General features: G+C 41.6%; 1 protein-coding gene across 3 annotated transcripts in view; it reads right to left on the bottom strand.

The window, feature by feature from the left end:
* LOC124615844 (ATP-dependent RNA helicase DHX30-like) overlaps positions 1–25,340 on the bottom strand; it is a 358,540-nt gene that overhangs the window by 142,757 nt on the left and 190,443 nt on the right. For all 3 annotated transcript variants that reach the window (XM_047143997.1, XM_047143996.1, XM_047143998.1), the window contains one exon: positions 11,037–11,245. In XM_047143997.1, coding sequence (XP_046999953.1) covers positions 11,037–11,245 — 209 coding nt within the window. The remainder of the gene's footprint in view (positions 1–11,036; positions 11,246–25,340) is intronic.

Raw genomic sequence — 25,340 nt, 5'->3', positions numbered from 1 at the left:
TGGCTGAAAGCAAGGGGTAACTACTGCCATAATTTTTCCCGAGGGCACACAGATTTACTGCATGTTTAAATGAAGAGTGTGTACTCTTGGGTAAAACATTCTGGAGGTAAAATAGTCCCCCTACTCAGGTGGATGTCGTTACCAGGAGAAACAGAACTGGCATTCTACGGATCGGATTGTGGAATGTCAGATCCCTTAATTAGATAGACAGGTAAGAAAATTTTAAAAGGGAAATAGATAGGTTAAAGTTAGATATAGTGGGAATTATTGAAGTTCAGTGGCAGGAGGAACAGGACTTCTGATCAGGTGAATGTACGGTTATAAATACAAAATCAAATAATTTTAATGCAAGAGCAGGTTTAATAATGAATCAAAAATAGGAACACAAATAAGCTACTACGAACAGCATAATGAACCCATTATTGTAGCCAAGATGAACACGAAGCCCACCTCTACCACAGAAGTACAAGTTTATATGCCAACTAGCTCTGCAGACAATGAAGAGACTGAAGGAATGTGTGATGAGATAAAAGAAATCATTCAAATAGTTAAGGAAGATGAAAATTTAATACTCATGGGGGACTGGAATTCGATAGTAGGAAAAGGAAGAGAAGGAAAAGTAGTAGACGAATATGGAATAGGGGTAAGGAATGAAAGAGGAAGCTGCCAGGTAGAATTTTGCATAGAGCATAACTTAGTCATTCCTAACACTTTGTTTAAGAATCATGAAAGGAGGTTGTATACGTGGAAGAGGCCTGGAGACTCCAGAAGGTTTCAGATTGATTATATAATGGTGAAACAGAGATTTAGGAATCAGGTTTTAAATTTTAAGATGTTTTCAGGGGCAGATGTGTACTCTGAGCACAATCTATTGGTTATGAACTGTAGATTAAAACTGAAAAAATACAAAAAGGTAGGATGTTAAGGAGATGGGACATGGGTAAATTGAAAGAACTAGAGGTTGTAGAGAGTTTCAGGTGGCATTAGAGCATGGTTGACAAAAACCAGGAGAAAAAAATTCAGTAGAAGAATAATCGGTAAATTTTAAGATGTTTTCAAGGGCAGATGTGTACTCTGAGCACAATCTATTGGTTATGAACTGTAGATTAAAACTGAAAAAATACAAAAAGGTAGGATGTTAAGGAGATGGGACATGGGTAAATTGAAAGAACTAGAGGTTGTAGAGAGTTTCAGATAGCATTAGGGCACGGTTGACAAAAACCAGGAGAAAAAATTCAGTAGAAGAATAATCGGTAAATTTGAGAGATGAAATAGTTAAGACAGCAGAGTATCAAGTAGGAAAAAAGATGAGGGCTAGTAGAAATCCTTGGGCAACAGAAAAGATATTGAATTTAATTGATGAAAGAAGAAAATATAAAAAATGTAGTAAATGAAGCAAGCAAAAAGGAATACAAATGTCTAAACAATGAGATCGACAGGAAGTGCAAAATGGCTAAGCAGGGATGGCTAGAGGACAAATGTAAGGATGTAGAGGCATAGGGGTAAGATAGATCCCGCCTACAGGAAAATTAAAGAGACCTTTGGAGAAAAGAGAACCACCTGTATGAACATCAAGAGCTCAGAGGGAAAACCAGTCCTAAGCAGAGTTGGGAAAGCAGTGAAGTAGGAGTAGTATATGGAGAGTCTATACAAGTCCGATGTACTCGAGGGCCATATTATGGAATTGGAAGAAGCTGTGGATGGAGATGAAATGGGAGATATGGTACTGTATTAACAATTGGACAGCGCACTGAAAGACCTAAGTCAAAACAAGGCCCCAGGAGTGGACAACATTCCTTTAGAACTACTGATAGCCTTGGGAGACCCAGCCGTGACAAAACTTTTCCAGCTGATGCGCAAGATGTACGAGACAGGCGAAATACCCTTAGACTTCAAGAAGAATATAATAGTTCCAAACCCAAAGAATGCAGGTGTTGACAGGTGTGAAAATTACCAAACTATCAGTCTAAGAAGTCATGGTTGTAAAATACTAACACAAATTCTTCAGAAACGAAAGTAAAAACTAGTGGGAGCCGATCTCACGGAAGATCAGTTTGGATTCCGTAGAAATGTAGGAACACGTGAGGCAATACCGAGCTTACGACATATCTTAGAAGGTAGGCTAAGGAAACACAAACCTACATTTCTAGAATTTTTAGACTTAGAAAAAGCTTCTGACAATGTTGTTTGGAATACTCTGTTTCAAATAATGAAGGTGGCAGGTAAAAAAATACAGGGAGCAAAATGCTCTTTACAATTTTTACAGAAACCAGATGGCAGCTGTAAGAGTCAAGGGGCACAAAAGGGAAGCAGTGGTTGGGAAGGGAGTGAGACAGGGTTGTAGCCTGTCCCTGACGTTATTCAATCTACATATTAACCAAGCAGTAAAGGACACAAAGGAAAAATTTGGAGGAGGAATTAAAATCCATGGGGAATAAATAAAAAACTTCGAGGTTTCCAGATGACATTGTAATTCTGTCAGAGACAGCAAAGGACCTGGAAGAGCAGCTGAACAGAATAGACAATGTCTTGAAAGGAGAATATGAGACGAACATCAACAAAAGCAAAACAGGGATAATGGGATGTAGACAAATTAAATCAGATGAGTTTTGCTATTTGTGGCACAGATTTTGTGATGATGGTCAAAGTAGAGAGGATATAAAATGTAGACTGGCAATGGCAAGGAAAGCGTTTCTGAAGAAGAGAAATTTGTTAACATCGGGTACAGATGTAAGTGTCAGAAAGTCTTTTCTGAAAGTATTTGTATGGAGTGTAGCCATGTATGGAAGTGAAACATGGATGATAAACAGTGTAGACAAGAAGAGAATAGAGGCTTTTGAAATGTGGTGTTACATAAGAATGCTGAAGATTAGATGGGTTGATCACAGACTAATGACGAGGTACTGAATAGAATCGGGGAGAAGAGGAATTTGCGGTACAACCTGAGTAGATGAAGGGAATTCTTCACTCCAATCACACAATTGGTCCGATAGTCCATATGCTCTTACTTTGTTCATTAAACGACTGTGGCGAACCGTATCGAACGCCTCGCAGAAGTCAAGAAACACGGCTTCTACCTGTGAACCCGGGTCTATGGCCCTCTTACTCTCGTGGACGAATAGCGTGAGCTGCGTTTCACATGATCGTCTTTTTCGAAACCCATTCTGATTCCTAGAGTAGATTTCTAGCCTCCAGAAAATTCATTATACTCGAACATAATACGTGTTACAAAATTCTACAACCGATCGACATTAGAGATATAGGTCTATAGTTCTGCACATCTGTTCGATGTCCCTTCTTGAAAACAGGGATGACCTGTGCCCTTTTCCAATCCATTGGAACGCTACACTCTTCTAGAGACCTACTGTACACTGCTGCAAAAGGGGGGCAAAGTTCCTTCGCTTACTCTGTGTAAAATCGAACTGGTATCCCATCAGGTCCAGCGGCCTTTCCTCTTCTGAGCAATTTTAACTGTTTTTCTATCCCTCTGTCATCTATTTCGATATCTACCATTTTGTAATCTGTACGACAATCTAGAGAAGGAACTACAGTGCAGCCTTCCTCTGTGAAACAGCTTTTGAAGAAGACATTTAGTATTTCGGCCTTTAGTCTGTCATCCTCGGTTTCAATACCATTTTGGTCACAGAGTGTCTGGACATTTTGTTTTGATCCACCTACTGCTTTGACATAAGACCAAAATTTCTTAGGATTTTCTGCCAAGTCAGTGCATAGAACCTTACTTTCGAATTCATTGAACGCCTCTCGCACAGCCCTCCTCACACTACATCTTGCTTTGTGTAATTTTTGTTTGTCTGCAAGGCTTTGGCTATGTTTATGTTTGCTATGAAGTGCCCGTTGCTTCCACAGCAGTTTTGTAACTCTGTTGTTGTACCATGGTGGCTCTTTTCCATCTCTTATAATCTTGCTTGGCACATATTCATCTAATGCATATTGTACTATGGTTTTGAACTTTGTCCACTGACCCTCAACACTATCTGCATTTGAGACAAAACTTTTATATTGAGCCATCAAGTACTCTGAAATCTGCTTTTTGTCACTTTTGCTAAACAGAAAAATCTTCCTACCTTTTTTTAATATTTCTAGTTACGGCTGAAATCATCAATGCATTAACTGCTTTATGATCACCGATTCCCTGTTCTGCATTAACTGTTTCGAATAGTTTGGGTCTGTTTGTCACCAGAAGGTCTAATATGTTATTGCCACGAGTTGGTTCTCTGTTTAACTGCTCAAGGTAGTTTTCAGATAATGCACTTAAAAAATTTCACTGGATTCTTTGTCCCTGCCACCCATTATAAACATCTGAGTCTCCCAGTCTGTATCTGGCAAATTAAAATCTCCACCCAGAACTATAACATGGTCGGGAAATTATTCGAAATATTTTCCAAACTTTCCTTCAGGTGCTCTGCCACAACAGCTGCTGAGCCAGGGGGCCTATAGAGACATTTAATTACCGTGTCTGAGCCTGCTTTAACCATGACCTTCACCCAAATTATTTCATATTTCGGATCTCCGTCAATTTCCTTTGATACTATTGCACTTTTTATCGCTATAAACACGCCTCCCCCTTCACTGTCCAGCCTGTCTCTGCAGTATACATTCCAATCTGAGTTTAGGATTTCATTACTGTTTACGTCTGGTTTCAGCCAACTTTCTGTCCCTAGTACTTTCTATGGACACTCCTGCAGTTTACTATTACCACATTAATACTGTTATTCCCTGTAGTGTTTTGCCTACTACTACCTTGTTGCTTCTCAGGAGGCATCTTGTCGGGCCTAGGGAGGGAATTCTCTAACCTAAAAAACCCGCATGTGCACTCCACACGTACTCCACTACCCTTGTAGGTGCTTCCTGTGTGTAGTGCATGCCTGACTTATTCAGGTGGACCTTATATTTCTCCACCTGATAGCGGAGGTCGAGAAATTTGCATCCCAGATCTCTGCAGAATCATCTGAGCCTCTGGTTTAAGCCTTCCACTCAGCAAGTGAGGCTTTCCGCCTTCACCAACTCTGCCAACTGCCTTTATGAACTGAGGATGACCTCTGAACCCACACAGCAGGAGTCGTTGGTGCCGATATGAGCAACAATTTGCAGTTGGGTGCACCCAGTGCTCTCTATCGCCGCCAGCAAGGCCACCTCCACATCTCTGATGAGACCCCTGGCAAGTAGACAGAGTGAACACTTTCCTTCTCCCTCGACCTTTCCGCTATTTCCCTAAGGGGCTCCATCACCCGCCTAACATTGGAGCTTCCAATCACTAATAATCTCCTCCCCCCCATGTGCCTGCTTGGACCTTGCTGAAGGAGCAGCCGCATGTCCACTCAAAGACAGAGCATGTGATGCCACACGGCCGGCCTCCACACTGACCCTCCGCCTCATGCGATGCGAACGCCTCTGAACCTGCCACTCCCCTTGGGGAGAGGGTGGCCCAACCGTGCTCGGTACATGTGAAGATGTCTCAACAGCAGGGACCTCGGGTGAAGCATGTAACACCTGGGGTGTACCATTCGATGCACCAGACTCCACACTGCTGCTACACTCCAAGGCAGCAGCCTGAAGACAGCTGACCACGGCCATCAACAAGTTCAGCTGTTCGCGAACAGTGGCCAGCTCCTCCTGCATCCGTACTCCTGCATCCTAAGAAATCAACAATTTACTGTAGAGAGTTAATTAACTTTTAACTAGACTGCTAATTCACTAAAGGCAGCTGATAGCTGACTGAACTGAGGTTACTAGACACTTCTTGTTGGAAACAATGAAAATAAGTACTACCTGTCTCTGGACTTTATTCAAAACAAACACGAAATCTATCGAACACTATAACTAGTACTCGAAAATTAAAACTTCCTAAAAGCAGAAACATGTGGAAAAAGAAGTGACAATAAGAACAAACACAGTTAATACTTAAATTTGGGTAGCTCGCTGTATAGCAGATGTGAAGCAATATGGGGGACCACGTAATTTATACTCAAGGTTTTCTTCCTTTAGCCTTTAATAAGCCAATATCAATCTACAAGGCAGCAGCCACTAGTTTTGGCCCATCCTGGGTATTTTATATCCCCGATACCCACCGTATCTGGTGAGCATTCCCCTATCTGCCTCCTGGGGGGAGTGCAATGGGAGACTAGCAACTCCACATGGGGGAAAAAAATATTTGCATTAATAAAAAAGAGGACTATAGTCTTTATTTATCAGTGGTAAAGAAGTCCAAGAGGAAGAAACATAATTCATGAACTGTTTTGGTTGGGATGGTTGTCAAAGCTGTTGCATTCTTTCCTGATGCAAGCTGACCCACAAATACTGAAATGTCACACACACACACACACACACACACACACACACACACACACACACAGTCATTTATCATTCAAAGCTTGGGAAACAAAATATTTCAAAAAATAAAAGATATATGAATCAAAAATGAAAACGGTATGAAAAACTGTACGACAAAGGTCTAAAACATGACACAATCCACTTTCTACAGGATGCTGCTTTTGTCAACGAGAAGATATCAACTCCATTTTGTGAGGTGCGAACCCCTATTTTCTACTTCGTACAACAGCTAACTATGTTTGACCTCTGTTTAAGACAGTATTACTACTCAGGGCACATATTGGTTGAAAGCACCGATGATGGTTGTTAATCAGTTGAAATCGATTTGCAAAAGTGAATAAATAAAACATGATTTTGCGACTGGTTGCTGCATATTTGGTAATTTTATGTTTTACGGTCGCTGCATGACTTGGGAACCACATAGAGCCCACCATTTATAAATGCCATATACGTTAAGGTGCTAAAATCTTCAGTGAAATGCTGATTATGTTCCTGTGGCACTGTTCAGAATATGAATATGTCATCCAGGTAAGCAAGACAACATGGTAATCCTCATAACACTGAATCAATGAACTTTTGCCATGTTTACATGACGTTTCTCTGGCCGAAAGACACGTACAAACTCTCTAACAAACTTAAAGGTGTTATAATTGCAGTCTTTGGAATGTCTTTCTCAGCAACCAGGATTTGTGTGTATGCTTGGGAGCAATCTAACATGCTAAATACCTGTTTTTCACACTATGCATGTTTACAGTCTTGTAGTAGAGCACTAGATAATGGTCTGAGATTGTTCTCGCATTTAAAGCATGGTAGTTGCCACATGGCTACTATGCACTGTTCTTTTTTGGGACCAAAAGCAAAGGTGATGACCATGGCCTTTAGGATGGGAGGATGATTGCCTTGGTTAGCATAGTATCAAACTCTTGACTTAGTGACTGTGTACCAGTTGGGAGCTAATCCTCTGAACCTGCAGGACCTGCCGTCATATTTATGTAATGCACAGCATCATGACATACCTACTGCAGAACTCCTAGAGGCTTCGTGAGAGCAGGGAACTGGTTGAGCAGCTTAGCCTACCCACTTCTTATAACCTGGGTCACCTTAGTGTCCTATGCAGCAGTGTCACACCAGAAGCCAGTGGTGGACATTCCAGTGACAGTGTCCAGTAGCTGAGCAGTGGTGACATTGGGAATCAGAAGATAATTCAGCAAGAGGTCTGTGTCGATGATAGGCTCATATGCCATTATAAAGTTCCATACCAAAGCACAACTCAGAGTCAGGTCCAGTTCCAAGTGCTCCACCCATGTGTCATGACAGCAGAGCTGTTAGCAGCTGACTGTCTAAGCACAATGGCCGGACAGTATTTGTGTAGTTTATCCAGTGTTAGAATGCCGAGATTAGATCCCATATCTATAAAAACTTTAACCCTGAATTGCAATATGTTATGAATAGACATACAGAAAGATGACCTGGTGCATCTACCTCTGTCTGATGTTCATGGCTGACACATGCACATGGCATATTACATTCGTCTGTTTGGTCTCCAAATCACTGGTGATACTAACATATGCTCGCTGACTGTGCTTTGGCAGAGGAGGATGCGTTTGATAAAGAGTGACTCCGCAATTTCTGTTGGAGCTGTCCTCCAAAATGCTGGCTGTTGATCGGCTCATTCCTCTGTTTACCGATGGCATCAACCTTGCTCAAGAAGCTGTCATTCTGCTGTTTGTTCAGTGCCTCCTTTATTCAACAGACTGTTTTAGTCAGGTCTAGTTCCCATTGAAGTGCTCTTACATGCAGTCACTGGGTCAGAACAGGAGGTAGACACAACTGCATCTTGAATATGGTCGGCCATGTTGGCTGTGGCATCAAGTGGCATATCTGCTTGTGATGCAATACTAGCATTCACCTGAGCTGGCAATCTCTGCTTCATACGGTACGAAGTAATGTGCTTGGGACCATGCATGCGTCAACTTTACTCCTCAAGTGATGGAGGTATTGTGACAGTTTCTTGCCCTAGTATCCTCTTGTTACACTCTCTCTTCTTGTGAAGTCAAAACTTGCCATATTAATTCCGTTTTGAGTTTCCAGTATACTTCTGTTCGCGTGGTGAAGTTACAATATCTTGCACTTCAGCAGTATATCAATGATCCAATTGACTAACTGCTAAAGATAACTTGGTGGAATCAAGACGTCACACCTGCACAAAGGAAGCTTGCCTCAACCTGTGCAAATCACAGTGTGAGGTTGTGCATGTGCACTTTATTTCTGTAATTATAGTGCTTCCAAATTTCAGGAATCACACGGAAACATTAAAATATAATTAACATAAACTGGAGGAAACAATATATTGACAGACATTAAGAGCAAGAATCTCTTAAAGTAGCCAACAACGCAATCATCTAAAATACGATAATTGAAAATCACGGAATGTCTATGTGCTGTGGCTAGGACTAACCACGTCAGCACTCCTAGTGGGCAATGCACGAACTCAACTGACATGTAGTGAGCTATCAGCTGATTTCATGATGACAGCTTGTGACCACATACCGCCACAGATCTTTTTAATTAGAACTGAAAAGGGGGACGAAAGGCAGATGATAGCTTATGCTAATAGACTGTTCAGTGCCAGCGGAAAGAACTACGCTGTTACAGAGAAAGAAATGGTTGCAGACGTACAGACTTTCAAGAAATTTAAATATTTAGTGGTAGGTCACAAGTACAGTATATCCACCATGCCCTGTTTTTTTCTAATGCAGAGCCATCTACACCATAATAGATTAAAGAAACGGGCTCTGTTTCTACATGGTCGCAGAAGGAAGTACGGACTGCGCAACAGGTTCCCTACTGAGATTATTTCTATACTGGAATGGTTTTTATATACCATGTGATAAAAAAGTCAGTATAAATTTGAAAACTGAATAAATCACGGAATAATGTACATAGAGGGGTACAAATTGACACACATGCTTGGAATGACATGGGGTTTTATTAGAACCAAACAAATACAAAAGTTCAAAAAATGTCCGACAGGTGGCGCTTCATCTGATCAGAATAGCAATAATTAGCATAACAAAGTAAGACAAATCAAAGATGAAGTTCTTTACAGGAAATGCTCAATATGTCCACCATCATTCCTCAACAATAGTTGCAATCGAGGAATAATGTTGTGAACAGCACTATAAAGCATGTCTGGAGTTATGGTGAGGCGTTGGCGTCGCATGTTGTCTTTTAGCATCCCTAGAGATGTCGGTCGATCACGATACACTTGTGACTTCAGTTAACCCCAAAGCCAATAATCGCTCGGACTGAGGTCTGGGGACCTGGGAGGCCAAGCATGACAGAAGTGGCGGCTGAGCACACGATCATCACCAAACAATGCGCGCAAGAGATCTTTCGCGCATCTAGCAATATGGGGTGGAGTGCCAGCCTGCATAAACATTGTACGTTCCAGCAGGTGTTTATCAGCCAGGCTGGGGATGATGGGATTCTGTAACATATCAGCGTACCTCTCACCCATTACGGTAGCAGTTACAAAACTAGAATCACGCATTTCCTCGAAGAAAAAAGGCCCAATAGTGGTAGATGTGGTAAATCCAACCCATACTGTGACTTTCTTGTCGTGCAATGGAGTTTCCATGACAGTTCTAGGATTTTTGGTAGCCCAAATTCTGCAGTTGTGGGCATTGACAGACCCTCGGAGCTTGAAATGAGCTTCGTCGGTCCACAACACGTTACTGAACCAATCGTCATCTTCCGCCACCTTTTGAAACGCCCACATCGCAAATGCCCTCCGCTTTACTAAATCGCCAGGTAACAGTACATGATGCTGATGGATTTTGTACGGATAGCATCGGAGGGTACGGCAAAGTGCCAACCAAACAGTAGTGTATGGAATGCCAGTGCAATGTGCGACTGCACGAGCGCTGACTTTTCCCCGTGCATAGATGAACCAACTACAGTCTCCATTTCTTCCTGAACTGTCTCAGCAGCATTACGCCTTGTGCTCGGTCGGCCACTACGGGGTCTATCATCTAAACAACCCGTGGCTTCAAACTTCGAAATCATTCTCGCCACAGCTGTATTTGTCAACGGACCTTTACCCGTTCGAATCCCCTTCCTATGGCAATAGAATCATAACGCTGAACTAGCACATTCCCCATTCTGATAATACAGCTTCACTAAAAGCACCTTTTCAGGTAATATCAATATGCTATGACTGCTGGCGCATCTGATTCTCTCTCTCATTACAGCTCCTTTTATACACGATTGTCACACGCAGTCACTGACGTTTTGTTGTCACGCGCAGTCACTGACGTTTTGCTGTCCAGTGCCATCTGTCCGACATTTTGTGAACCTTTTTTTGTTCTAATAAAACCCCATGTCATTCCAAGCATGTGTGTAAATTTTTACCCCTCTATGTACATTATTCCGTGGTTTATTAAGTTTTCAAATTTATACTGACTTTTTGATCACCCGTTACTTCAAGAGGGGTGTCCTACTGAAATGGGAAATATACAATGAATGATCACTGGTTCTGGAATGTAGAGATATGTTAGTTAATGATGTGTAGTTTCTGCCAGTTATTCGATTGTGACATACTAATCACAGCTGTGTTACCATGCAAGTGAACTACTGCTCCTTTTCACTTTTATATGTTGTGAAATATATTAATACTCACATACCTCAATACTGCTGCATTGACCAGCACCTTTGAAAGTTTAGGGTGTGTTGGGAAATTCATTATTCGTTTTCCAAGAGCTGTCAAATTTTCATCATCATCTAGAGCTCCTATGGCAACTAATTCTGACACACCCAGTTGAATTGCATCTTCACTCGGTGGTTCAGGCATCTCTGATAAGAATTGTGCTGCTTTTTGATTTTTAACCAACCCCTGAAGAAAGAGAGAAGCGAAACTATTTAAATCACAGAAACAACATGAAAATATGTCAACAATATTATGGAACAGACAACACACATATATTATTACAAATTTTGTCAATGTGGTGCTCCCACAACTCATGAGTACACTTTAAGGGGGGGGGGGGGGGGGCACCACAAAGGAATTATCCGATTTGGGCAGGAATCTGAAGATGTGATGTACATGTACAGACAAATGATCACACTTTCAGAAAAATTGGATGATTTTATTTCAAGAGAAAGATCTTCACAAACTGGACAAGTTAATAACATGTTGGTCTACCTCTGGCCCTCATGCAAGAAGTTATTTGGCTAGGCACTGATTGACAGAGGTGTTGGATGTACTCCTGAGGATATTGTGCCAAATTCTGTCCAATTGGTGCATTACATCACCGAAATCCTGAGGCGGTTGGCGGGCCCTGCCCATAATGCTCCAAATGTTCTTAGTTGGGGAGAGACCTGGTGACCTTGTTGGCCATGTAGGGTTTGGCAAGCATAAAGACAAGCAGTAGAAACTCGCTCGGTTTGGGTGGCCATTATCTTACTGAAATGTAAGGCCAGAATGGGTTGCCATGAGGGCACTGTGCTGTATGGGCACCACAGATGACAACTAAAGAAGTCCTGCTACGAAAAGAAAAGACACCCCAGATCATCAATCCTAGTTTTCAGGCCATATGGTAGATGATAGGTAGGTATCCTACTGCTATCCAGGGCACCTTTGCTGGCCATCAGGGCTCAATTCGAAGCATGCCTCATTATTGAAGACAATTTTACTCCATTCAATGAGATATCACGCCGTGTCTGGAGACACCCTGGACAGCAGTGGGATACCAGTTCGAGTGTCATGCGCCATATGGCTTGACAACCAGGACTGGTAGTCTGGGACACCACTTATTTTCATAGCTGGACTTCTTTGGTTTTCATTTGTGGCATTCTTTATGGCAAGCTATCTGGGGTTACATTTCAGCATGATATTATCCAGCTGCACACAGTGAGAGTTTCTCCTGGATGAAACTCCCAGATATTTTAAAACTGTATACTGGACCGAGACTTGAACTTGGGACCTTTGCCTTTCCTGGGCAGGTGCTCTACCAACTGAGCTACCCAAGCACAATTCATGGCCTGCCCTCACAGTTTTACTTCTTCCAGTACCTTGTCTCCTACCTTTCAAACTGTAAGGATGGGCCATGAGGCATCCTTGTGTAGCCCTGTTGGTAGAGCACTTGCCCTTGAAAGGCAAAGATCCTGACTTCAAGTATCAGTCCGGCACACAGTTTTAATCGGCCAGAAAGTTTCATATCAGCGTACACTCCTCTGCAGAATTACAATTTCATTCTTTCTACCACTTGTCTCTGTGGTCGCCAAACCCTACCTTGGCCAGCAAGGTCACCAAATCTCTTTCCAAATATCTGGAGTGTTATGGGCACGATGCTCCAATCAGCTCATAAAATTTCGATGCTCTAATGTGTCAATTTGACCGAATCTGGCACGATATCCCTCAGGACAACATCCAAAAACTATCCATCAATACCAAGCCAAAGAAATGCACACATAAGGACCAGAGGTGGACAAATGCATTACTGATTAGATCAAGTTGCGGAGCGCTTTCTCTTGAATTCATCATGCATTTTTTTCTGAAACTTAAGCATTAATTTTTTTGTGTATGTACATCACATCTACTGATTTCTATCCCATTCGGATAATTCCTTTGCAGTGCATTTTTTTCTCTCTCTTCTTAGAGTTGTTTTTTTTTTTTTTTTTTTTTTTTTTTTTTTTTTTTTTTTTTTTTTTTTTTTTTTTTTTTTTTTTTTTAAAGCCATCACTGTTCCACTGGAAAGAGCTGTTAAAAATATCCATCACAAGTCATTGTTGTCTAATAATAAAATGCACTGCATTGTCAATAACAAAATGTACCAAACACTTACATAATGTATTTGATTACTTAAAAGCAGTGATTTACAATGGATTTTGTGCTATGTGATGTCATTGTTTAATATTGTCATGTAAGCTGTTTTCAAAAACTAAAGTCTAGAGGATGATCTGAGGACTGAAACTGGTTGTAATAAAGAATAATTTACTAGGCAACTCTCGGTGATGGAACATGATGTTTTTTAATTACTATAAATTATTTAAGAAGTTTCTCCAATGTAACACAGTTGTTTGGACAAGAAGAGAATAGAAGCTTTCAAAATGTGGTGCTACAGAAGAATGCTGAAGATTATATTGGTAGATTATGTAACCAATGAGGAGGTACTGAACAGAATTGGGGAGAAGAGGAATTTGGGGCACAACTTGACTAGAAGAAGGGATCAGTTGGTAGGACATGTTCTGAGGCATCAGGGGATCACCAATTTAGTACTAGAGGGCAGCGTGGAGGGTAAAAATCTTAGAGGGAGACCAAGAGATGAATACACTAAGCAGATTCAGAAGAATGTTAGTTGCAGTAGGTACTGGGAGATGATGAAGCTTGCACAGGATAGAGTAGCATGGAGAGCTGCATCAAATCAGTCTCTGGAATGAAGACCACCACAACAACAACAACAACAACAACAACACAGCTGTGGTTTTTCTGTAAAGTTCTGGAGATTTACAGTCATATAAGGAAATAATTTTTGATGCAAGTACTCACCGTGTCACCCCCCTTTTTTTGTGGATACTGACTCTTCAATTACATTTGCACAAACATTCATGTCAATCTATTCAGAGGCTTTGTTAATGTAAGGTCATAGTTTTGATAGGTCTGCTGATGAAGGTAGCACAAACATTGCCTTTTTTTGTATACACCTAAACCAAAATGTCACATGAGGTAAATCAGATGTCTTGAGGCCACAACACAAATCCTATGTCATTCTCCCCATAAAAACTGTCCCATCAGTTTCCTATATCACATTCCTGAACATAATGCAAGAATTCACAAACACTGAGGCCACAAGTGAGGTGTATCACTATCCGAATTTTGCAACACGTCCGTCAGATATACATGTCCTGCAATGGTCTGTTCCATGGAGAAAGAACATATTCATCCAGAAATGTCAAAGTGACTAATTTTGCCTTTGGCCAACAGACTTTTAGCATTTGCAAGTGGTGAGATTTCTGCTTCAACCATTTCCATAAAATCTACAGAAAAGACTGTCGTGGAGTGTTCAGTTCTCTGTTTGCTCTGCTCATCAACTTAATTTGCCTACACAGTAAACTTACTCCACAGTTCCTCTGGTTACTATCAGCATGTTGATTCTTCCTTACAGATGACTGACTATGTCACTTTCTTCCTAACTGCTACAGTGAAGGAAAACCAAAAACTGCATTGAGAAAAGTCTTTTAGAGTTTTGATGTGGCGGTAAATATGTATAGAATTACTAAAAAAAGCTTTCATAAATTAGTGAAACTATTTTAACCTTTGGTAATAACCTTCTTTCAGTAATGTTACCAGACAATGTTTTTGTTAGGTCTGTGTGTCTTCTATACAAAGTGGAAATGATACAGCCAGTGTATCACCAACTGCATATACTGGTGAGCCAAAACATTATGACCAGAGCCCAAGGCCAGATTAATGCTGCCTGATGGAATTGCAGGCACTGGGCCCAGTAAGGAAAGTATATAAGCAGAGCAAAGACCAATGGGGAATCATTCTAGTGATGAAATGAGTCGCAAAATGGGAAATACACTACTGAATGAGACTTTGAAAAAGGTCAGATTATTATAGCCCAGCACCTAGGAAAAGGCATCTCTGTAATGGAGAAGCTGGTCACAGGCTTGCCCACTCTACAAGGTGAGTCACTTACTATTCCCACCTAGAATAACCCTGAAAGTATGATAGTAACTGAAAAGTTTGTGGGACAAATGTTGCATGGAACAACAGGGGCCGTAATATGACACTGGTTTTTTGTTGCTAGGTGGGATTGTGTCAGAGAAATGAAGGTCAACTTTTGTTATTTTTAAATGGGATTCTATAGTTTGGTACTTTGAAGATCAATGAAGGTCAAACAAGTGGCATGAACATCCATTTACAGAAGGTGTTCAAAGTGACTGCACTGGTATCAATGCAGTGCTGCAATCTTCTTATCATGGATTGATTGGTATTCCTTATCACTTCGACACTTATCGAAGCACATGCTTTGATGATTCTCTCTCTCATATTGCATAAACAGTAAATATTTGCCGAATACGGCATATCCATCTAATGTGCCGTTGACACAAACGCCATTTGAAGGTTTCGAAATACAACAATAATAGGAATTGTAAGACTAGTATTGTTGAATCAAGTGAATGTGAATGATGTATTCCTTCGAAGAACAAGTCGATATGCTTCTTATTTATGGAGAATGCCAACGATGTCCAGTGGGAGCTAGAGATTTATACGCTGAAAGATATTCTCAATGTAATCACTCTACATGTCATACATTTAAATATGTGTGTGATAAATTGGGAACAACTGGATCTTTAATGCATCAGAAACATATCTGGCAAAGGAAAGTCACTACTGAGGAAACAGAAATTAGTACTCTTGCCACTGTGGTTTGAGATCCTTGTGTTAGTTCACGTAAAGTTGCAAGGGAATCTTGCATGAGCCAGAATGGTGTTGTTCGTGCTGTGCATCACCATAAATATCATAGTTACAATATCAGTCTCCACCAAGAATTAAATGGTACGGATTGTACGCGTCGCACTGAATTCTGCTGATAGGTTCAACTTCAGATTCAGAGGGATGAGACATTTATTAATTTGATTTTATTTACTAACAAGGCTACATTCACAACCCAAGGAAATGTTAATTTGCATAACATGCATTATTGGGCAACTGAAAATCCACGTTCGCTGTGCCAAGTTGCACACTAAAAGCCATGGTTGGTGAATGTATGGTGTGGGATTCTGGAGGGCAGAATTATAGGCCCCTATTTCATTGAAGGAAATCTTAATGGTAGGAAGTACACCACATTCCTGCAAGTAATATTAGGTCTGTTATTGGAAGAAATACCTTTAGGAACAAGGAACAGAATGTGTTATCAACATGATGGGTGTCCGTCACATTTTTCGCTGACAGCTAGAAATGAGTTTCAGAGACAATTCCCAAATTGTTGGATTGGATGTGGAGGAGATGTGTCGTGGCCAGCTCATTCGCCAGACTTATCGCCTCTGGATTTTTTCCTTGTGGGTATTCGTAAAAGACATTGTTTATAAAGGCGTTCCAACTACATCTGAAGATATGCGAGAGAGGATTGTCAGAGCATGTGCTTCGATAAGTGACGGTGTGGTAAGGGATATAATATACTGTATAATATTCTGTAGCACTTAGCAGATTAAAATAGGGTCGCTGAAGTAAAAGGTGTCTCATCATCCACAGCTGAGAGCAGTGGGGACAAAGTGAGGGAGGATCGCCACTTAAAAAAAGTCGATGGCTAAAAAGACAGTGCCCTATCCGGAGTCTAGTTACAATTACCTCCTCTTGACGATGAGGATACCAATGTGCCCTAGGACCCAGAGGAATGGCACAGAGATGTCCCCCAAGTGGAGTACGTGGAGGCAGTCCTGAACCTGGTGAACCAGTGGGTGGATGGGATAAAGAGACTAGACGTTGAGAAGAGAGCTGAGCAAATACAAGCATATAATATACTGTAGCCATGGATTTATTGGACAGCCTGGAGAACAGCGTAAAGCTCCACAGTAAAAACCGAACACTGGTCGGGAAGCCAAAATTGTTGCCAACAATATAGGCACTCCCAACACCAAATGCGGTCTTTGATCTATCAGTATAAATAAATGTGGCATCCTCCATTTGTGCGCATAGAGCAGCAAATGACCAACAAACTATAGGGGGTAACTATCCTTGGGAAGCTGACAAACGTCACGGAGAAAGCAGGTCCGGGGATGAAGGCCAAGGTGGCGCCATACCCCCATTTGTCAAGAAAGTTTTTGGGAAAGTGAAAGGAAAGAGAACGTAGCAGTTGAAGGAAGCAGACTCCTGGTGTTAGTAGAGAGGAAGGGCAGTCTGCATACCCTAAATCCAAGGAGGCGTCAAAAAAAAGAGCATGGGTCAGATGAGCAGGCGTGGAAGACAGACGACTAGCGTAGACTCAGCAGGACAGCTCGCCAATTGTACAGCGGAGGTTCAGTAGTCTTAGCGTAAAGGCTCTCCAAGGGGCTGGTGTAAAAAGCCCCAGACGCTAAATGCAATCCACGGTGGTGGACAAACTCGAGACGCCGAAGAATAGACAGCCATGCAGAGGAGTAAAGTGTGCTTCCATAGTCCAATTTCGAGCACACTACAGTGCAATAAAGGCCGAGGAGGACCACTCGGTCCGCTCCCCAGGAGGCATCACTCAGAACACTGAGGTGTTGAGGGATTGCAGACAGCGAGCCAAAAGATATGAAATGTGGGAAGACCAGTACAGTTCTCTGTCAAACTTAAGTCCCAAGAATTTGGAAACGTCCGCAAACGGAAGGTCGACAAAGCCTAGAGGTTGCAAAGGCAGAGGAAACTCTGTACAATGCCAAAAATTTACAGACGGCCTTACTGGGAGAAAATCAAAGCCGGTTTCGATGCTCCATGAGTGGAGGCGATCGAGACATCCTTGAAGACATCATTCAAGAAGGCTGGTCCACTGAGAGCTGTAGTAGATTGTAAAATCATTGACAAAGTGGGAGCCTGAGACATCGGGAAGGAGACAATCCATAATTGGATTTATAGTGATGGCAAACAGTGCAACACTTAGCACGGAGCCCTGGGGCACCCCATTTTCTTGGGAGAAAGTATGGGAGAGAGTAGTGATCACCCGCACCTTTAATGTGTGCTCTGTCATAAATTCACGAATGAAAAGGGGTAGCCAACCTCTAAGGCCCCAAGAGAACAGTGTGCGGAGGATGCCTGTCCTCCAACAGGTATCGTATGTCCTCTCCAGATCAAAAAATATTGCTACTGTTTGGCGTTCCCTGAGAAAATTGTTAATGACGTAAGTCGAGAGAGCAACAAGATGGTCAACTGCAAAACAATGCTTTCGGAAACTGCATTGGGCTGGTGTTAAAAGGCTTCGGGACTCCATGCACTGTTTAAGGGGATTGGGTGATAATGGACAATATCACGGAGACGAATCATTAGTCCCATGTGTGCTGGGGTGCCATCAACAGAGGAGAGATCAAACTAGACCAATTGGAAATGAGGGAACACAAAGTGAGCATGGGGATGTAGCTTTATTTCCTGAAGACAGAAGACAACCAGGAGTAGGATTGTAAGAGAATTGACAATTCATCCTGACTGGAGAAAATTCTGCAGATATTCCAATGGATAATTTACATAGGGTGGACAAGAAGGGGAAAAAAATCTCACTATGGTTTCTGTCAACTCAACAAACACTGAGATCCGGGAGCCAACTGGAATGGAGTTCGGCCAAAGGCAGAAGATCCTGATCCATAGGTTGTTCGGAGGCAGTTCCTGCCGCAAGTGATTGGCTGGTTGATTGGCCGCCAGCGGTGCGTCTCGGCGACACAGAAGACGGCCGAGAGCGGCTACCGCTGGATGGGGCTGTAGATGAGACACGCTGTGGCATAGAACGAGAGGAACTTTGTTTCTTATGAGCCTTTGTGGAAGAAGGATGTTGAGATGAGGGAGGAATCTATGGTTGTGAGGTCAGGTTACGTAAAAAATCTTTGCAAGTAGTCTCTTTTTTGGAAGTCTGGCTGTCCGATTTTGGAATCCATCATTTAGCAGGAGCCAATGAAGGGTGAGTCTTAGATTGAGCGGATGATAGTGGGGAGGTTGAATGGGTGATCTTTGGGCTGGCCGATCTAACAACCGTGGCGCAAAAGATGGACCACAGGTCTGTGTGGCTACCTCCTTAGTAGGCTGAGGAGATGCAAGGACAGTGCTATATTTACCCACTGAGAGCACAGTGGGCTCTACTGGCGAATAACTTACAAGCAGCAAAGGTAGACACCTTTTCCTTCACTCATATTTCCTGAATAATTCACTCATCTTTGAAAATAGGGCAATCTCTAGAGGAAGCAGCGTGGTCTCCCATACAGTTGATGCAATGAGGGGATGGAGGTGGACAATCACGCTCATGGGCATCCCTGCCACATGTAATACATTTGGCCGCATTGTAACACGACTGGCTGGTATGATTAAACCGCTGACATCAATAGCCATGCATACAGTTGGGGATGTGAGGGCAAACTAAAATGATCTCGTATCCTGCTTTAATGTTCAATGGAAGTTGAGCTGTTGTCAAATGTCAAGAAGAGAGTATGGATTGGTACCAAGTCCTTGTCTACCCTTTTCATGACTCGAATACAGCTGTTACACCCTGCTCAGACAGGTAATTTTGAATGTCCTTGTTGGATAATCCGTCAAGTGAGTGTGTATACACCACCGTGCTTGATGAATTTGAAGCACAGTGCGCTTCCACCTGGACAGGGAAGGTGTGCAGCAGTGTAGTCTGCAGCAATTTTTGTGCCTGGAGGGCAGTGTGCTTCTAACAACAAGGTGCCATTTCATAATCGGGAACAAGACTTTACGTGACCTGCAATTGTGTAGACACCTTTCTGAATAATGAAAGGGTTGACTGTGGAAAAGTCTTGACCTTCAACAGACCGAGAAACAACTAGGAAATTTGGCTCTGATGGAAGAATAATCTGTGACTGAGACTCATTTAGCTTTCTCTTGTGGGCAGAAGCTGTAGAAGAAGAGCAAACCATTGCGAAAGTATCCCTTGCAATTACCAGCATCTCCGATGGCGTACTCCTTCCTTGTGGGGGCCTTCTTTGAGGGCACTCCCGCCTTAGGTGATTGTCCACACCTTAGGTCACACCTCCTGAGAAATGGATGGAGAGACCAATCGGCATGTTCAGTAGGTACCAGCTCAGGTAATCAACCTGCCCTGGGCCTGTCCTTTACCAGGGGGTACATATGTGTCCTACTTGTCTACCTGGGGAGGGGAATTAATTATGCGGAAGAGAAAGGGAGGAACAAAGAAAAAGGAAAGAAGAGAGGCCTCAAATGCTGCAGCGGAGAAGACGGTACAGAGAAGAGGCAAAGAAAAGTGAAGTACAAAAGGAGGACAGATACTTTCCAGCAAAGAGAGCAAAGAAGAGAAACTACGTCTTACAGTGGCAAGCGTCCATCTCTGGACGTAGGCACAAAACTTCCCCCGAAAGAGAGGGAGAAGGTGAAGGGAAGGGGCGGGGAGAGGGGAGGAGGGGGAAGGATCGGGGACAGGGAGGTGTGTGGAAAAGGAAGGTAGGCAGCACGGAAAGGAAAGAGAGCTGCACTAGCTCGGGATCCCGTGCTCGCCACACACATATCCATAAAAGGGTCGTGGACCCCCTGTGGGGGGACAGCACTGCATTGATACCGATGGTCATCACTTCAAACACCTTCTGTAAAGGGAGTTCATGCCACCTTTGTGAAATTTGTTGACCTTCAAAGACCTTCCTGTTACACATCACTGGATTTGTCTTGATAGCCGCTACCAGAAAATAAGTACCAATCTATAGCATCCCATTTTAAAAAACAAAGTTGAGCTTCATCTCTCTGAAGCGACCCCACCTAGAAACAAAAAAACCAATGTCATATTATGACCCCCACTGTCCCATGCAACTTTTTTCCCATAAACTTCTCAGCTCCTATCATACTTTCCGAGTTATTCTTGCTGGCAATAGTTAGTGACTCTCCCTGTATAAAGCAGGATAGGCAATGATCTGTGGTCACTCCAATGACAGTACACTGTTGGTGCAAGAACTAGTGCTTCAGAGCACACAATTCAGTGTACACTGTTGAATATGGGGCTCTGCAGCAAACAATCCCTAAGTGTTCCCAAGTTTACCCAATGACGTCATCAATTACGACTGCACTGGGCATGGCATCATACAGACTGGAATCAACAGTCTGGACCATGGATCAATTGAAACATCTCCCCTAGTTGGATGAATCATCCCTCAATACACCAGGTTGATGGTCATATCTGAATACACCACCAACCAGGCAAATGGCTGCTCAGAACATGAACTATGCCACAGGTGGAGGCTAGTTGAGGAGATATTATGCTATGAGCCTCCCATGGGGCCTGCGGTAGTAATCAAAGGCAACATGATAGTTGTGGACTATGTTAACGTTATTGCGAGCCATGATTCATGTCTTCCACAATGGCAACTGTCCCTGATACAAAGGAAGAAATATGTTACATTGGTTTGAAGAACATGTTTGTGAACTCACAATGAAGTCCTGGCCCACAAGTTCACCTGATCTAATCCCATTGCAAAACATTTGTATCAAGAGCCCACTTTGCACTAGAGAAGCATCAGCCCATAACTTACAAGAATTGCATGTGCTGTGCATGGACATTTGGTGCCATATACCTCTAGAAACATACCAATGACTTGTCTAATACATGCCATGCAGAATTACTTATGTATTGCATTCCAAAGGTGGACCAGCACACTTAAGCAGGTGGTCATAATGTATTGGATCATTAGTGTTTATTACTACTACTCTAAAAAGGTCTTATTGTTTTAAGTTTACAATGCGAAAAAGTAATTCCCAGTGCCATTTCGAGGTCTTGCATTCTCCTCTACACTGTACCAAGTCAACATCTTGCTCATTAACAGAAAGTTTATTTTAACATAAAATTTGTGTCACCTAATACAGTTATGGAATTCAATTGTATGAAGTAAAGGAAAAAAAAAATTGAGTTCTTGGTTCACCAACCAAATTTGACTGCTGGCTTTTCTGGGATAAGAGTAGCAAATAAACTGAGTTTTATATCCTTTAAATGTCAAATGGTTGAGTCCACAGATATTGTGCGCTATTATATTAAATTTCAGCCTCTACTTGCATAAGCAAAGAAACATTACCTAGGTTTCGGCTATAATAATGTAGCCATCTTCAGAAATGGCACAATGTAAAATTAAATTAAAAAATGCCAGATATTGACCTTGTCCAGCCTAAAATGTTAGTACTACAGTACATAGTCATAATATTGTGTCACTTCTACTAATATTTTGCTGATAAGTCACACCAACGGGCCAGACGGGTGCACCGCGGGCAGCAATGATGCGAGCTCAGCTGGTGGTCAAGTGCATGCACTTTCGGAATAATACGACTTAAAACTAGTAAATGTTAACTGAGATTATTATGGAAAATAATTTATTACAATAGTTCAGACTATTAATGGCATTAAGACATAAGTCACTGAAATTACTGATCCATAAAAGGCAAAAGACATATAAAAAGTGTACTGTAAATAAGTACAAATAAACATTGATAACTTTGTTACCACAGCTAGAAATCTTACTGGCAAATAAACCGTAACAACTGAAGTTACTGTTCTATGAGAGGCAAATGACATATATAGCATAAAGGAATCTTTTAATAAGAAAAGGCCATAAGTTAAGGTTAACAGCACCTGAAATGTGTGAAACTTAGCTAAGAATTAACAACTGTGAATGATAATGAGGACAATTGTCTCATACAGGTTAGTGGTTAGACATACAGTATGTGATCAGCAATTAATACATAAGAAAACCAGAAGGCTGTATGTCATAGACAGCTATTGACGTAGGCAGAAGACCATATAAAGTAATGGATTTCTTGGACAATTGATGCCTGCAACACCACGAAACATTATGAAGACAGTATAGCCAGTGGAGTTATATAGAAACTTTATGACGATTAGGTGAACTGTGTATGTAAACAGAAAAATGAGAGAGCACTGGCATCGGGTGACACAGAAAGTCCTGCATCATCATGATAGACGAAGCAAAGACTGAAATCCTTTGAAGAAGTTGTTATTTTTCAACTGCAATTTGTCATTAAACATGTCTTTATCGTACAGAAGGCGTTTGAAAATTTGCATTTCTTCGAGTGTATCTAGCCTAGATCCTTTAGCTTCCTCGTTTAAGAGCTCTGTGTTAATAAGTGGGTTATGGGCATGGGAATGGGTCTAGTTATTACATAGGTCAGACAGATAGAGCCTTATCAGCTAGATACAAAGAGCATTTACCCACATAAAGTGGAGATGGCACCCGTGGCTCGACATTTGCAGATCATCTAATCCAAGCCCATGCCCCTAACCAAACTTATAAACACAGAGCTCTTAAACCAAGAAGATACACTCGAAGAAATGCAAATTTTCAAACAGCTTCCTTACGATAAAGACAACTTGCTTAATGACCAATTGCAGCTGAAAAATAACAACTTCTTCAAAGGATTTCAGTCACTGCTTTGTCTATCATGATGATGCGGGACTTTCTATGTCACCCAATGCCATTGTGCTCTTACCTTTATGTTTACATACACTGTTCATCTAATCGTCAAAGTCTGTATGTAACTCCACTGGCTATACTGTCTTCATAATGTTTTGTGGCGTTGCACACACCTATTGTCTGATAAATCCATTGCTTTATATGGTGGTTTGCCTATGTCAATAGCTGGCTATGACATACAGCCTACTGATTTTCTTATGTATTAATTGCTCATCACATACTGTATATCTAACCACTAACCTGTATGAGACAATTGTCCTCATTATCATTCACAGGCATTAAATCTTAGCTAACTTTCACACATTTCAGGCACTGTTAATCTTAACTTATGGCCTTTTCTTATTAAAAGATTCCTTTATGCTATATAATGTCATTTGCCTCTCACAGAACTGTAACTTCAGTTATTATGGTTTATTTGCCAGTAACATTTCTAGCTGTGGTAACAAATAAAGTTATCAATTAATGTTTACTCGTACTTATGTACAGTACACTTTTTATATATCTTTTGCCTTTTATGGATTGGTAATTTCAGTGACTTATGTCTTAATGCCATTAATAGTCCGAACTATTGTAATAAACTATTTTGCACAATAATCTGAGGTAACATTTACTAGTTTTAAGTCTGTATTACTCCAAACACGCATGCGCACGACTACCAGCTGAGCTCGTTGCATCACTGTCCGCGGCACCCAGTTACACTCAGTGCCCGCGGCCCACCTGTCTGGCCCCTTGGTGTGACCTACCAGCAAAACATTAGTAGAAGTGACACAGTCTTATGACTATTTACTGTAGTACTAACATTTTAGAATTGACAAGACCAATATCTGGCATGTTTTAATTTAATTTTATATTGTGACATTTCTGAAGATGGCTACATTATTATAGCCGAAACCTAGGTATAATCTTTCCTTGCTTATGCAACTGGAGGCTGAAATTTAATGTAATTACATTTTACAGTTGCCGACTCTGCTGCACCACACTAACAATATTCAAAATTGTTCACTATATCTGATGAAAAGATGACAAAAAAAAAATCAAGCACTGTTATCAAAAATTATAAGTATTCACACAAAAATTAATTCAGCATAACTTGCACATGTGCAATAAACTGTGAAACGATTCTGTATCCAAGTAACACATTAAGCAGATTTTTTTAAAAAAAATTTTCCATCCACGTCTACTTTACAGACATCTGGTGACCTCACTTCATCCTCACAACCGCAAATCTGTTTGTCAACAGACACTTTAGAACATTAAGAGAAAAGAGATGCACTTGTGTAGTGAAAACATAACATTGTTGGCCGTGCTTACAGGTAATTACCATATGAGAATTGCAATTGATCATTAACAAAATATTTCAAAAGTGAATAAATGTATTGTGAGGCTGTAGTTAACATTCCCACTTGTTTGAACAGATACCTGCATGATGTATTTATTATTATTATTTCTATTTTTCTCCTGAAAGAAAGGATACAGTGGAGACATGGCTTAGCCACAGCCTGGGGGATGTTTCCAGAATGAGATTTTCACTCTGCAGCGGAGTGTGCGCTGATATGAAACTTCCTGGCAGATTAAAACTGTGTGCCCGACCGAGACTCGAACTCGGAGTGCTGGTTCTGCAAGGTTCGCAGAAGAGCTTCTGTAAAGTTTGGAACGTAGGAGACGAGATACTGGCAGAAGTAAAGCTGTGAGTACCGGGCGCGAGTCGTGCTTCGGTAGCTCAGATGGTAGAGCACTTGCCCGCGAAAGGCAAAGGTCCCGAGTTCGAGTCTCGGTCGGGCACACAGTTTTAATCTGCCAGGAAGTTTCATATCAGC

Source organism: Schistocerca americana, chromosome 5 (genome assembly GCF_021461395.2).
Source record: "Schistocerca americana isolate TAMUIC-IGC-003095 chromosome 5, iqSchAmer2.1, whole genome shotgun sequence".
Classification (NCBI taxonomy): Eukaryota; Metazoa; Arthropoda; class Insecta; order Orthoptera; family Acrididae; genus Schistocerca; species Schistocerca americana.
Note: the sequence above shows the minus strand (reverse complement) of the source record. Positions and strands in the feature narration are given on the sequence as shown.